Here is a 15,737-nt window from a genome sequence, read left to right as displayed (position 1 = left end):
GCAGCAGTTAGATACAGGAGCAAGAGGCTCAGGGGAGAAGTGAAGGCTAAAGATATAGATCAGGAAGTTCTCAGTTAAATCCTGAGCATAAATAAATAATTACTACCATCACTCATTGAGTTCTGTGTGTCAGGTCTTATGTGAGGGTGTACATACATTTAAGAAATTTGGGACAGTCTGAGGAAAAAATCAAATGTGGCTTAAAGCCCCTGACTTTCTCACAAAAGATTATTAGTTCTGATTCCCAGTTTAGTGGATGCCAATCTAATCTCAAGGGTATACAGAAGGAGGAAGGCCAAGGAAAAGACGGAATATTGCTACCAAAGCAGTGGGTAAAGAAAAAGTCAGCCAGCCAGGATGTAGAGAATGGGCAACAGAATGAGTGGTACTGGGGGCCAAAGACGGGAATGGCTCAGGTGACCTCTAGATTCCTCACAGTTTTATTACAGAGAGAACTTCAGCCCACTGACATGCGCCATGACAGGAGGAAGAGGAGGAAGGACTCTGTGGAATGCAATCTGGAAAGGTAAAAGTCAAAGAACAAAAGAGGAAAGGCCAGGCTATAATATGTCGAACAGCTCCTATCCAAATCACTCCACGCTGAGGTCACCAAGCAAGAGTATAGTGAGAAGCAGGACAGGCTAAGACTGGAAAAGGTCCACAGCAGCATGGAGGCACCAACATCAAAGGATGTTTCCAGACATTAACCACTGTGTTGAAAAAGAACGAGTTACTGCTACGCTGTGCAACACATTAAGCCACTAGCCACATGTTGCTTATTGAAATTTAAACAAATGGAAATTAAACGTAAAATTCAGTAGTATTGTCTACGGCCATGCCACCCCGAACAAACCCGATCCCATCTGATCTCGGAAGCTAAGCAGGGTCGGGCCTGGTTAGTACTTGGATGGGACACCACCTAGGAAGACCAGGTGCTGTGGACGTAAAAAATAAAAAATAAAAAATAAGGGATTGTGAGCTGACAAGGTCCTTCTAATCTACGAGGTCAACCAAGAGTTGCCTCACCCCCCCCCCCAAAAAAAATTCAGTAGTATTAACATCGTTTCAAGTACTCAGTAGTTACGCCTGGCTGGTGGCGACCTTGCAGGACAGTGCAGATATTTAACAGAATTACTATCACAGAAAGTTCTAATTGGGCAGCACTGAGTTAAGAGCTACGCATGCTGACATGGATCAAATTCTAAATATGTTGTTAAATGGACAAAGCAAGTTACAGAAAACTATGTATTATAAGCGAGTGTTTGTGTTTAAGAAAGTGATATTTACACATGTATTTGTAGGTACACAGATCATTCTGAAAGGATACACACACACACTTAATTGTGGTCGAATTTGGGGCAGGAGTGGTATAGGGACATTTATTTTTTCCTTTAGGCCCCTTATACAGTTTGAACTATGTATCATCTATTCAAAATAAATGAATAAAAGAAGGGAGAACTTGGACATGTCACTTGGAGAAAATGGACTGAAAAGTACTGCTACATTAATTGAGAGGGTCATAGATAATTTATCAGAACTGGCCCTATCCCCTCCCATATCAACACAGATTCTGAAACCCAGCCAGTTCAATCTTCATTCTGCTGACAAATAAATATAAGTCCACAGAGGTTACATGTCTCTATAGTCACAGCCTATCGTGGCAGTACAGAGAACACAGCCCAAGCCTGACTTCCAGTCTAACATGCGGTCTTTCTACCCCTGTAAAGTGTGCTCTCCTCCTATACCAAGCTGCCTGAAAGGTCAATGTGAAAGCAGGAGCCTCCTAGGGAGGCTGTAGCAGGCTTACCTCCAGGGCTCCACCTTGTACCTTCTTGATTCCAATCATTTTAAGCTGCAGCAAATCATCGAGCATTATCACTGCATCCACCACCATCTTAGCAAAGAAAGCTTTCTGCTGAGAGATCAGCTTGGAGCTCAGAGCAGTCATAGCACACTTCTCCAGCAGCTTCCTCTGTTCCCTGGGACACAAGGGTGGGACATGCATCAGGCCCTGAAAGCCGCTCTTGTATGATTCTACTGCAATGTGGAAGTGGTTTCAGTTCTAGCCTCTAAACTCAGCCCTCACCAACTTCTGTTATCTTGAGGGCAGATTATCAGTGACAGATGGTGACTGCAGTCAAAGACCTCATGTGTGACAGCTTTTAAACTACAGTCTACCAGCCTCTTTTGTGCTGCGAGAGCTGGGGTACAGCCAAGGGTCTATTAAAAGCCAAACGGCCAGCCCCAGGCCCATATAAGGATTGCAACATGCTTCTGCATCCAATTTGGCCATGGAAAGTCAAGGTTCTGATAAACCCCACCGCCCCACCGCAAACTTACACTTTATCTTCCTTCTTCACAGTCACAGCGATCTCTTTGATCTTGTTAACTGCCTGCCAAGAACAGCAGCTGAATGAGTCTCTCATGCTACAAACTGGAGAAGTGGACCCCAACCTCTCTTCCTAGTCCCTAATCTGTCTATTCTCAAATCTTAAGCATTCCCATTCTACAGCTGATACATAAGTCTTATAGCTGCCCAGGAAAAAAACATAAATCTCTATAGTTTAGAAAACTCCCAAAGTTAGAAATGTAGCGTAGGTATAGTTCTGAAGAACCATCAGAGTATTTTCAGGATTTAGCTCTAGATATTGCAGGTAACACACTAAAACAAAAGAGTTGAAACAAGCTACAATACTAGATTAGGCCAAACCTTCTGGCTTATGAAAAACATCTACGACAACTTCTAGCACTTTATATATTAATTAGATATATTATATGATATACATGTATCTCACTTCTCATATGTCTAATTTCAATGTCACCACCCTGAAACAGAGATAGTAAGAGGAGAGATTAAGGCCTGGAGGGGCTGACTTGCCCCAAGTCACAGAATAAAGGTCAAAAAAAGCCAGGTGTCAGGATGTGCTATAAGGTATTTGATAAAACCAAAAATAGCTCTCATTTACTGAGAGCCTATAATATGTCTACATCAAAGTCTATCAGGAAACCTGAAGCTTAAAGAGATTTAAGTAATATATCTAGTCAAACAGCTACTGAATGGTAGAACTGAGATTTCCTATGGAGAATTCAGAAAATGTCCAAGGAACTCTTTCTAAGTCTCTCCACACCCCAGTAAGAGTATTCTCCTAGAACTACGAAGGTGCCCAGGCACAAGGCCAAGTTAGCCAGTAATCCCATACCAATTGGGTGGCAGTGCGGAAAGCTCGGATGATGATCTGTGGGTGCAAACCTTCCTCCACATAGGGTTTCACCTGTTTCAGAAACTCTGCAGCCAGCAGGGTTACTGAGGTGGTGCCATCACCGACCTAGAAGAGGATGACAGGAAATTCACGTTTTCTCATGTTCAGGGATAAAGCTCCCAAACTCCATTTCTTGGCAATCTACCCATTTAAACTTGGGGACTGTTTAAATGGATGTGACGCTTTTTCATGGAAGTAAAGGTGTTTGTAACAAGTAGAAGAAAGGTGATGGTAGTTAGGTATCCATCCTATCAAATGGTACTGAGCTACAAAATTAACTGCCCAGCCAGGTCCATTCTCCAAGGAGGACTGATTTGGACAATCGAACTTCCTTGGGATATAAAATCATGTATGCGAATTAACCGAAAACTTATTTATTATATACAAGTCACTAAAATGAGTAAGACAGTCCTAGTCATGCTTGCAACACAATGCTTATGTGTCACAACCACAGTAGCAAGAGGCATGAAATATTCCTTAAGGAGCACAAAGTACTACAGGAGTTTACAAAAAAGGTAATTTCCAGCTAAATCCCATTAAAACAAACCCAGGACCAGCCAAAGTCCTTTAAATGTTAAACACTATTTGAAACAAGTAGATTACTAGTCTGCCAACAGTTCTTACATGGAAATTTTCTATGATGGCATCTAAACCCAATTTTAATGAGGGAGAAAAAGAATAAGAGCTTGTAAAAAAAAAACTGGCTAACCCCTGTTTGGAAGAATTTTATTTGCAACTTATTTATGTCCATTGTATAATGTAAAGAATTCTCAAGGGGGAAAAGGGTTACTGTGGCAAAGGATTTAAGCTGCCAAATTCCTGGAGAGAAAGGTACTATTCATTTGTTGAAGGCATTACCAGTCAGATCCAGACTCTTCTCACTTTAATTTTACATAAGCCACACTGTTTTATAAACTACTGGGTCCTAATAAACCTTTTCATATAACTTCAGGACATATGTATAATACTCTACAACACAAACTTGTCTTTTTCAATATTTATTATCAAGTCTCCAGAGTTAGAAATGGTTTTTTTAAAGGCAGTCTGGTTAATGCCACTAAATTGTATGTGTTAAAATGGCAAATTCTGTTATGTATATTTCATTACCATTAAAAAAGAAAAGAAAGAAGAGGGACTGGAAACCTCAGAGTTTCCAGCCCATCTTTTAAAGTGACTAACAGATGAGAGGTTAAATTATTTACCTAGCAACTCATATGAATGACAGCACATGGGCCTCAGCTACATGCAGTGGAACAGTAGAATTTTAAGAAAATTATTAACTCCATCTAAATATTTTTACAAGCATGTATTACTTTTGAAATTATAATTTTAGATGTAAAATCAAAAACTTTTAAAGAGAGGAGAGCAAGGGAGCAAGCGGGCATGTGTTTTAACCTCCATTTAAACAATCTGCTTATTTTCCTACCTCAGCATCTTGAGATTTGGCAATATCCACTAAAGTCTTTGCTGCAGGATGGACAACGTCAAGGAGTTTCAGAATTGTGGCCCCATCATTAGAAATTGTGGCTTTGCCTTAAAAGGAACAAGCACAAAGTAAAACTTTAAAGACTCTTAAATTCTGTCCTCTACTTGGACTTGGAGTCCACAGTCTTTTCTGGGATGGGGCAGATGGGATCATGGCAAGAATAAACTAATCTTTTTATAGAGTTAGTTCTGAGCACAAAGGACCACCTAAAATCACAAGCTTCTGAAGACCACGAGCTCCTGATTTTCTTTGATCAACATTTTGTACATTTCAACTGGAGCTAGAAAATATTTTAAAAATGAGAATAAGAACCATCTAGATATTCTTAACATATACCCTAGCATCTCACATGTCAATTAATACACTAAACCATAAGGCACCAGGCTCCTAAGCCCAGATTCTCCCAAATATGCCCACAGGGCCCAGCTTCAAGTGAGCAATTCCTCAGAGATCTGAAAAGCAGTGGGATTTCTTATGTCAACCTTTGCTGGTCTCAAACACTCTCCAGGAGCCTCCTATCCGGCACCCTGGCCTGAGAAACACTGCAGACTTACCTCGGCCATCCACAAGGAGTTTATCCATGCCACGGGGGCCCAAGGTGGTTCTTACAGCCTCGGCAATGACTTGGCAGGCACTGATGTTACTTACAAGCTGGGGGATACCTTGGGAACTATCGGTCCCTTCTTTCAACAGGATAACTGGTGTGGGCTAGAAAAGAAAAAGTAATTGACTGCTTTTAATAATCATTTATTACAATGAAACTTGAGGGAAGGGTGAAGAAAAATGCTCCCATCTTCCCCATAACAAAAATATCTAGAGACCTTTTTAAACCACATTTTCTCACTGTCTACCACATCCATTCCTTAAAGAGACTCTACCTCCAAAGACATTGCTAAGACCAAAGCATACCTGGTACATGTGCTAGAAAATGATTTGAGAAACGCTGATTGTAAAGAACAAATCAAACAGTAATGTGTTCTCCAGTGCCCAGCTGAATGAGCACAGCCTTTTCAACTTCTGACCCCATTCCCTGTGTTGAGGAATTAGGTCACAGCACAGAAGGAAGAAGCAGGTCATGCTCAGCATTCACCCTCCAGCAAAACATTCACTTATCTGCATCACAGCTTAATCCCAGAGAAGTAGATGGGGCACTGATGCGAAACAGGAGGTGTCAATTGCTTCAGGAGTTGTTCCCGGAGATGCCCAGGCAGGCAGTTTTACCAATGATGTTAGTTGGACTGTCCAGAAGTAGTCAGGCAGAGAAACAAATAGTACTTTTGTCCTGCCTCAAAAATGACAACGAATCCAATTCCTATAGCAATGTTTCCATTTCTTATGCTGGCTCCATAGGGCTTTCTATGACTCATCTCCGATCAGAAACTCCAAAGAAGTTTTTCTCTATTTTGCAATGGCCTTCACAATAGTCACTATCCCTACAGAGGCTTAATTTGCAGACCTGCTTTAGAAACTATGGAAGACAGGGATACTTGCTCATCTTAAAGGGCCTACTGAGATACCTTTGCTCCAGTAACCATTAACACAAGACAGTAATTCCTCAGCTTCGCAAACCAGGGCTCTTTGTCCCTGCACCTAAGCTTGTACCTTCAGAGATGAGCTCATGAAGCAGACCCAGTCTTCCCAGTGACTGTGACTAATCGTGTTTGAATGAAACAACCTATTAAGGGTATTAACTGTTTCAAAACTTTTCTTATATGTGTGCTATTAAGCTATGATTTAAAACTTATTTCCTACTGTGGAGTGTAACATAAAGTTTGAAAGCTACTGCCCACATCCACCTGTAGGGGTACTTCAGGTATCTGAGCAGGGAAGGCACAGAAAAGCACAGGGCTGTCTGGAATTCACACACCACAAAGTCTAGCTACCCATAAGGATGATGCCATCATATTAACTGGGCAATTCCTTAACAAGTTCAACTCTTTTGGCCAGTGCAATTGGAAGGTAGTAAGTAAGTGTGAAAGCTACTGCCCACATCCACCTGTAGGGGTACTTCAGGTATCTGAGCAGGGAAGGCACAGAAAAGCACAGGGCTGTCTGGAATTCACACACCACAAAGTCTAGCTACCCATAAGGATGATGCCATCATATTAACTGGGCAATTCCTTAACAAGTTCAACTCTTTTGGCCAGTGCAATTGGAGGGTAGTAAGTGAAGGCTGGAATAAGGCTGAAGAGGAAGGAAGGAACCAGACAACATACTCGCTTGTAGAGAGTGTTAAGGAGTTTATATAAGATATAATGTGTAAATGAATAAAAAGGGGCTAGAGAGATGTCCAACAAATTCTAATGAGTAAAAAAGTGGTAGTAAAGAGAGTTTTGGCACTTTGTGTTGTCTATTTTCTGTTTTGTTTCAACTTTTTTCTAATGAACATATGATATATTGCTTTTTTTTTTTTTTTAAAGAATTCCTATTAAATAACCCCTTAAATCTGAGGCCAGGCATGGGCTGGAGGAAAAATTCCTTCCTTTTCATGGTAGTGTCCCAAGTTTGGTGGCAAAAAAAAAAAAAAAATAAGGCTTCTCTATATTCTGAGCATTCTTTTGGGCCTCTTGCACCTTTTGTAAAGAAAGACGAAAGACGTACCCCCTGAAAGGCCCCACCTTTTCTCAGTCAGGCTAAATCATTCCTTGTGGCAGCCTCGGGTCTCCTACAGTCCACCCCTGCTCTGGATGGAGTCTTAACTTTAAATCAACAACCAACTTGAGTCTCAATCCCTTCCTATTACCTTCAACAGATTCTTCTACCCCTCTAACAGGATAACTTATCCAATGCTTTTATAGCCCTTTTTTCATCTCCAAACTGTACCCCCACCTACAAGAGCCACCCTGCCACTTCTATGTAACAATACTACTTTCTTACCACCAGGCCAGCAAATCTTCAGAGCCCCAATTCTTCCAGGAATTTTTCTCAGCATCAGCTAACGGGCATCCTGAACAGGGATCCCTTAACTCTCTCTTTGCTTTTTCTTGCACACAACTTTTACATTTGCCATCCTCTCTTAAAGTATGAGCTTCCCAAAGGTAAGAATCATAGTAATCTCAATTTGTAGAGTGCCTAAATTTGGCCACACATGAAGCGATATTCAGCAGTTTTTGGTGCTGACAATTCAACTGTTAAATATACGTACTCGTAAATGCTAGATATAAGTGATGACGTAAGAAAGAACTGGCTTCTTGACTTAGTTTTGGAAAAGCATTGGCAGTATGTTGACACTACATTCATAGAGAATTCTTAAGTACAAAACAAGAAGGGCTTGGAAGCAGCTGACTATATTGTCCCTAAGTTCCCTATGCATTGTAGGCCTTAGAGAAATGGCAAGCTGGGTAGAGATGGGTAGCAGAGCTAGATTGAGCCAAGCCAGGTCAAGCAGAACGGGTCCTCTTCTACGTTTCCCAGGGACAGGCACTGCTATGAAAAGCCCAGTTTTTGTCTCTAAGCTACTATTCAATCTCACTCATTTCTGTTCAAGTAGAGAAACAATAGCAGAATCCAGTAATCTGCCAAGGGTATCATGGAAGGCTTGGGAATTTCAGCTTAATGGTTTTTCTGCTCATCCTTAAAAATTTTACTAAGCATTATTAAGCATGGTGTTCTATAAAAATCACAACAGGTATTTACAGGCCAAGGCTTATAGTGCTCAACACAAAAGGCAAGGACATACACTGCACGAGCTGTACTGAAGTCACAGGACTGAGGTTCTGGGGAGCCGTTTTACCTCTCTTCTTATACCAAAAGGTTTCTAGAATATCAGGGACCAATTCTATGACAGAAAGAAGGATTCTTGGTGATAGAAGTTCCACATTCCAAAAAGAGATAAACACCAGTACAACCGGGAAATTGAACAGGGGTCAGTTTGGGAAAAATCTAAGTGTGGTCATTTGGAGCTCCTGGTGAAGGTTTTTATCACCGGACAGAACCCTGGTTCTGATCCCCAGTTCTGTGGATGCCAACCAAAACTCATGGTAGCTTTGGCAGGAGGATGGATTATGAGAGGAAAGGAAGCAAGCAACCACCTAGCAGAACAGCTAACATTTGCTGAGTGCTGACTACATGCTGGACACTTTATATATATTAGTTCATTTAATCCCCTCTAAACAGACTGAGGGCGAGAAACTTAATAACATGCTCAAAGTCACACACCTAGTAAGTAGCAGGGCTGAATTATATACTTAGGCGTTCAGCATGGCTCTCCAGAGCCTTTACTCTCAGCTGTTCTACTATGCTGCGTCTGTACAGAAGATAAAAATGACTTCAGAAAGAGTTAATGCTGAAGAGAGAGTGAAAAAAGACAGCACTGAAGGTATGAACTGGAGAGGGTGTACAGATTAACACCAGGTTCTTTCTATCTTGGGTACAAGCTGGATTCATAGGCTTTTGGTGAACACCTTATAGGTGTTTGGACAGGGAGAAGCTGCAGGAAGCTGCAGGAAGCTGCAGGAAGAAAAAACCCCAGAGAACTGAATTGGACTAATAAGCTAAAATGAATGAGTGACTGCCAAGTGCACAGAAGACAACAGTTCACTCAAAGCAGTATCTCAGCCAGGGTTTTGCCTCAAACACCTGGCCCTGTTTAACGGCAACTCGAGAGATACCACGGAGGCTTGGGACTCATGGAAGGTACCTGGAGTTATGAGATGGAGGAAAGGGATGCGTGGAAGGTCAGGATTCATCAAGCCAACTAATCAAAAAAATGAGACTCAGAGTTAGGTGGCCAATTAGAAAAGCCTGGTCTAATGTCAAAGCCGGAAGGGCAGAAAGGGTCGGAGTTTGAGGCCGGGTCTTCCCACCTCTTATGCAGCATTGCCATCTGCCCTGCCCATTCTCTTGGCTGAGGAGTTGCACCCCAATAAGCAGCTGGGCATGGTACATTCAGTGGGCATTAAACATGTGTTTACTGAATGAATGAATGAAAGTATGAGCAGAGGGGCCTCTTTCCATTTATGCAGCAACGCGCAGGCTGGGCACAGCAAGACCACAGTTGAGACCTTGCGCTCTATCCCATTCTAGGAAGGACACATCTTTACATCCGCATCTCCCAGGGCAGCCAGGGCTTCCAAGTCTGGCCGCCGATCGCGTATGCACGCTCAATACGCACTCGTTTAAAACAGGTCACGATTGTGGGGGGCTCCAAAAAGCGGGCACCCGACGCGGGTTTGCAGCCCCGAAGCACCCTGGAACTTGTAGTCCCCAGCCAGCCTGACCATAGCATCCCCTCGAGTCCCACATAACCATCGCCAAGGGCCCCTGCTCTGTGCCAGAACCGAGGCAGGCCGCGGCAGGCCGGGGTCGCCCATAAATAGGCGATCGGGGCGAGGACAGAATCAGTAGGCAGGGGAAGGCCCTACTGGGCGAGTTCCGACCACGCAGCCCCAGCCACAGGCCAGAAGGGAGCGGATGGCGAAGGATCCGCGAGATACCACTCACCATCATTTTGGAAGCTTAATCAGTGGCCCGCTACTCCTCTGAGCTCCGTGTCTGGGCCGCCCAGCAACCCCACAATTCCTTGCGCCAGAGAAATCCCCAGAAGCTTCGCTGAACGGTTAGACCTACAGAGGAAAAGGACGGGCCACTTCCGTCACTCTATGGTTCCCTACCACAGAGTCGGCGTGGCTAGAAGGGCCAGAGGCAGAGCCTCTGAGGGCGCTCTTGAGAGAGGCGTTGGTTATCGAAGATTCGCCAAATTTCGGTCGTGCTTTTCTGTGAGCATGTAGGATACCTGCTCGGTCCGCGACATCTACTAATCCTAATTCCACCCCCACTCTCCACTCCCCAAGATGCCAGACCAAGGACTGCAATAAGTGTAAACATTTATTGAACGCTGTGGGGGCAAGCTTATGCTAAGCAAACTCTTAACGTGAGTGATCTCATTTAATGCTCACAACCCTATGGCCTTGGTTATCATGCTCATTTTACAGATATGAGAACTGAGGCCGAGAGGTTAGGAAATGTGGCCAAAGTCACAGTTACACGGAAAGTGGTAGAGAAGCTGGCGTGGGCACCTGGCACAATGCCCGCTTTCTACTGCACTGGCCAGAGCCTCCTCCAGGGTGGGATGCATCCAGCCGCGTCCCCAGCGCCTATCACTGTAACCGCGCAAGCGCGGGTGGAACTGGGCAGAAGATGAGCAGGGCGGAGGTCTCAGGAGATGTGGACGCTAGACGAATACTTGCCCAAGAAGCGAGTGGGGAGGAGGAAAGGGCAGGGGGAAGAAAGGAAAATCACTGTCGTGCGAGGCGGCTGAGGGGAGAATCACGCCGAGACCGCAAGAGTGGACGGCAACTGAAGCGAGTCTTGCGAGGAAACCACTTCCAATTCCCTGTGCTTCCCCGCCAGCTCGCCCACCAGGCCGCGAGGTCCTGGACCGTCGCAAGGAAATACTAGGGCGGGGCTGGGGTGCGGGCCGGCAGTTGCTGTTAAGAGTTTAGACAAATCAGCCCTCGGCCTCACTTCTCTTGACCAATAGGAAGTGGGCTAAGGCGCAGAGCGGAAAGTGTGGCTACATAGCAGGCACCAGAGCCAATCAGAGTGGGGCTCGCTTCCATCCGCCAACCAGAGGCGAGAGCGGGTCTGGGGGCGGGAGGCCAGAGCAGCTGTCAGGCTAAAGTCCGGCGAGCAACGCGCGGCAGGGCGGCTGGAGGAAGCGGCTCCTAGCCGGTCCCTGGAGATGGTCCTCGGCGCCGCGGGCTGGTGGTGTCTCCTGCTCTGGCTCCCTGCATGCGTCGCGGCTCACGGTGAGTGGCAACGGGCGGGGCTGTATTGCGGGACGGGCCATGCAGCTTGCGCGCGGCTCGGGCCAGGGGCTACAGGTCACCTTGGGGACCCTGAGAGTTCGGGGCAGGGCAGGTCCGGGGACGGGAGGCTGGAGTGGATGGATGCTGGTTTTCAGGGACTTGAGTAGGGTGCGGCCTGCGGCTGGGCTCTGAGTCCTCATTTCCCCACGTCGAAGCAAGACTTTCCCCTACTCCCACTAACGCCTACCCAGGTGGCTGAGGGAGCGACCAAGAGGAGGAACAAGGGAGAACTAGAGACCCTACAAGCTGGATGTGAACACTCACATATACTGGAACACACATTCCTACACATGGGCTCACACACACAAGCACAGACGTACACACACAACCTGTTTGCACCTACACGGGTACAGAAACTTATACAACCATATACACATGTATACCACGCTTAATTTACATAGATCATCAGATACAAAGGCCAGGCAGATATGTGTGGGGAGGAGGGGGAGTTTAGTGATAATCTAGGAAGGCTTCCTGGGAGTGCATCTGATGTAAAGTCCTCACTACCAGGATAAAAGGCTGTATAGCCTGGTGCCAAGGCAGTGGAGCTCTACCTGGGGCTATGATTTGGGCAGTAGACAAGGACAACTAAAACTACAAACAGCCCCAACCCTGGCACACAGTAGTGGTTTGGTGTTTTGTTGATTGACTACACATTCCTCAGTCTCTCTGGGCTAAGGAAACCAGGGACTCAAGTCTAGGTGAAACATTACATTTTGGTGCTGAAGAGAAGTTCCCACACCCCAGAACAATCTTGTTCTGACAATTCTCTCCATCAGTGCAACAGAGCTGCAAATAGTTGTTTTTCACTTAACAACCTTTACTGTGCACCCACTTTATCCTAGCCACTATGTTAGGTAGTGTGGATACAGCATTGAATGAAGACTTACCCTTGCCCTAGTAGAGGAGACAGACATTAAACAAAAAATTATGAATACTGTATAATTACAAATTATATTGAAATTGTCAATGGAGAAAAAGTACATTTTGAATGGGCATAAAAGGAGGGCAGTCATAGGGCAGGTTTCTCTGAGAAAGTGACATTTAAGCTGCGATCTAACACGAGTAGGAGTGAGCCAAGTAAAGAGGTAGAGGTGAGGTAGGGTGCAGGTAGGAATTCTCCCAGAGAGAGCAAACAGCTTGTAAGAAGACTCAGAGTGAAGAAACTGAAAGGAGGCCAGTGTAGCTTGAATAGAGAAAGGAGATGAGGTTGGAGTAACAGGCAAGGGACAGATGGAGCAGGGCCTTGCAGGCCACAATTAAGAGTAGATTTTAAGTGAAAGGGATGTCATTGAAGGGTATTGAAGCCATGGGAGTGGTGACATGATATTTGCTGTAAGATGTTTTAAGAAGATCCTTGGCTATTGTTTGGGGAATGGACCTTAAGGAGCAAGAATGGAGATGGAAGACCAGTCAGGACAGAAATGATAGTGGTGGACTAGGAGGATGGCAGTGGGACCAGAGAGTCAACTTTTACATTTTAGTGAGAATTTTGTACCCAGAATATCACATCTCCACCTTGAAACGCTCAGGTCCACTTCAGAACAAAGATGGATTAATCCTCAGAGAGATAGCAGTAGAGCTAAGATGGATTATCCCTGAGAGAGCTAACACTAGAGCACTTGGTCTTCCTGGCTCACCTCTGTAAGCAGCAGCAGCTATAAATTTGGGGTGTTACTAACTGTGCATCAACTCTATCCTCCCCAGGGCTGGGACCATCTACCTCACCCACCTGGAGGACCCATTTGGCTGAAGCTGGGTCCCTGGGCCCAGACTATTGCCAGCCCAATTGAAGACACAGGGTTCATGGAGGCTTCTGATCTGTATTCTTTACCTTTCAGGATTACGTATCCATGATTATTTGTACTTCCAAGTGCTGAGTCCTGGAGACATTCGATATATTTTCACAGCTACGCCTGCAAAGGACTTTGGTGGTATCTTTGTAAGTTCAGGGAGAGCCCCTCATCTCTGATCCTATCTCCATCTTTCCCCCACTAAGCCAAGGTAACCCTCTCATCCCTTTGACCAATACTTTGAAAAGGGAGCAGAATCCAGTTCTGCCCTCTAGGGTCTGCAGTGCAGGAAGGGCTTCCAGCTATTTCCCTGGGCATAATATAGACCTGGACACCAGTGGGACCAGCTATCTTTGGGAACATGAAATAGTGAAAAACCAAGGGCCCTGCCAGTTCTACTGCTGAATGACATGACTTAAGGCAAATTATTTTCCATCTCTGGGTCCACACCAACTACCCTGCCTATCTTGTGAAAAGGTAGGGTAGGGTGGGACAACTAGATAAGCTTTTGCGAGGATGTAGTTTCCAGCAAACAGAAACCACTCCTTTCCTTCTCACCTTTGTGAGGAGCTGATAAGATGGGATTGTCAGCCTGGTCCTAAAGCAGGCGCATCTCCTCATAGTCTAACCTGTCTAAATGTCTTTCAGCACACAAGGTATGAGCAGATTCATCTTGTCCCTGCGGAACCTTCAGAGGCCTGTGGAGAACTCAGCAACGGTTTCTTCATCCAGGACCAGATTGCTCTGGTGGAGAGGGGGTGAGGAGCAGATAGGCACTGGCACAAGGGGAGGGTAGGCACAGGGTAGATACTGAGATCAGTTGTGGTGGTGATGCTTTGAAATAGTTTTAAAATATTTCATCGTTTTAAGCGTCTTTAAGAAATGTCTTAAGATTATCCGTGCCTTTTGGCCATTTATTTATGAGCCTTTATTAAAAACTATCCATGGTCTTTTTTCATTCTAGGGTGACAGCCTAGGGAGGGGTAGCTAGGGCCCTGCCTTTCCTTTGGTCTCATCACTACCTCTTCCAGGGGCTGCTCCTTCCTCTCCAAGACCCGGGTGGTTCAGGAGCACGGCGGGCGGGCAGTGATCATCTCTGACAACGCAGTTGACAATGACAGCTTCTACGTGGAGATGATCCAGGACAGTACCCAGCGCACGGCTGACATCCCTGCCCTCTTCCTACTCGGCCGAGATGGGTGAGGGCTCCTTGATTCTGGCTGTCAGCACCAGTCTGGGTGCCATGACTCGGGGAGGTCAAGGGGGCAAACACCAGTCCCGACCCACAAGCCTCATCTTGGGGTGCCCTAGCTGGGAGTTTTAGGCTCTGAAACTCCCAGTGATGGGGACAGTAGGGCATGATGGGATCCAGAGAAAGTGACCATGGCCACCTCTCTTCATGCCCTCCCAGCTACATGATCCGCCGCTCCCTGGAACAGCATGGGCTGCCATGGGCCATCATTTCCATCCCAGTCAATGTCACGAGCATCCCCACCTTTGAGCTGCTGCAACCACCCTGGACCTTCTGGTAGAAGAGTTGGTTCCACCTTCCAGCCATAAACTCTGGGCTGGAAAGGGGAAATCCAGGAATTCTGCTGTTTGGGACTTGGGAGTAGCACTTGGGGACAGGTGGAGCCAGGGAGAGAAAAAAGGCTTGGGCTTTGGCTAGGCTAAGGGAAGCCATACCAGTGATTTCATTTCCCCAGGGCCCCCAAGGGTGTCTCATGCTATGAGAAAGGGCAAGAGCCAGGCCCCAGGGCTTCTTGGCTAGAATCTGGAACAAAAGGGGCTAAAGGCAGGTGGCCTGAGAGCCATCTGTGACCTGTCACATTCCACCTGGCTCCAGCCTCCCCCACCCAGGACATCTCTTAGTGTCCTTCATAGCAGTTGCTAGACTGGTTTAAAGAGCTGGTGTTTGAGAACTTAATAAACCCTCACTGACTTTTTAGCAATAAAGGCTCTCATCAGGGTTGTAACTGTGTCCTAGAATAAGAGCACACAAGGGTGGGAGAGGCCTTCAAACTCATTCATCTGGTCTCATGTCCTTGTGTTGAGGGGAAGAAATTAAGGCCCTGAGAGGATTAATGACTTGTCCAAGGTCTTTCAGGATCAGTCCTCAGACTGATAATCTTGGATCCCAACACAGCCTCCTTCTTAAGATCTCAGGAGCTGTAGTTTAGTCCACTGAGGAGAAGACTCACCTTGCTGCCTGGTGCTAGGGATCCCCACTGGACCACTGAAGACCCTTGCTCTAGGGCTTAGAAACATTAGCACATCAGAGTGTAGATGAGACCAGAGATGAGCCCAGACTGGGGAGCTGAGCTCCCATGTCCTGCCATTACCTGGTCTACCCTATGCGCCTTTGTGCCACCTACGTGACTGCTGCATG

General features: G+C 45.8%; 2 protein-coding genes and 1 non-coding gene across 4 annotated transcripts in view; 2 read left to right on the top strand and 1 right to left on the bottom strand.

The window, feature by feature from the left end:
- The window catches only part of CCT7 (chaperonin containing TCP1 subunit 7), a 16,057-nt gene extending 5,714 nt beyond the window's left edge, over positions 1-10,343 (bottom strand). For both annotated transcript variants that reach the window (XM_006905175.3, XM_025049277.1), the window contains exons 1-6: positions 10,189-10,343; positions 5,301-5,454; positions 4,687-4,793; positions 3,201-3,326; positions 2,341-2,393; positions 1,808-1,979 (exon numbers count right to left, since the gene is read on the bottom strand). In XM_006905175.3, coding sequence (XP_006905237.1) covers positions 1,808-1,979; positions 2,341-2,393; positions 3,201-3,326; positions 4,687-4,793; positions 5,301-5,454; positions 10,189-10,194 — 618 coding nt within the window. In that variant the 5' untranslated portion in view covers positions 10,195-10,343. The remainder of the gene's footprint in view (positions 1-1,807; positions 1,980-2,340; positions 2,394-3,200; positions 3,327-4,686; positions 4,794-5,300; positions 5,455-10,188) is intronic.
- On the top strand, positions 826-944 carry LOC112482933. The gene has a single exon (XR_003047454.1). It is a non-coding gene; the product is annotated as a 5S ribosomal RNA (ribosomal RNA).
- A 149-nt stretch (positions 10,344-10,492) lies between the features above and the next one.
- Positions 10,493-15,324, top strand: PRADC1 (protease associated domain containing 1). The gene is made up of 5 exons (XM_006905174.3): positions 10,493-11,495; positions 13,397-13,497; positions 13,997-14,106; positions 14,380-14,547; positions 14,760-15,324. Exons 1-5 carry the CDS (start codon positions 11,429-11,431, stop codon positions 14,878-14,880), a joined length of 567 nt encoding a protein of 188 aa, XP_006905236.1. The 5' UTR covers positions 10,493-11,428; the 3' UTR covers positions 14,881-15,324.
- The last annotated feature ends 413 nt before the right edge of the window (positions 15,325-15,737 follow it).

Source organism: Pteropus alecto, unplaced genomic scaffold (genome assembly GCF_000325575.1).
Source record: "Pteropus alecto unplaced genomic scaffold, ASM32557v1 scaffold100, whole genome shotgun sequence".
Taxonomy (NCBI): Eukaryota; Metazoa; Chordata; class Mammalia; order Chiroptera; family Pteropodidae; genus Pteropus; species Pteropus alecto.
Note: the sequence above shows the minus strand (reverse complement) of the source record. Positions and strands in the feature narration are given on the sequence as shown.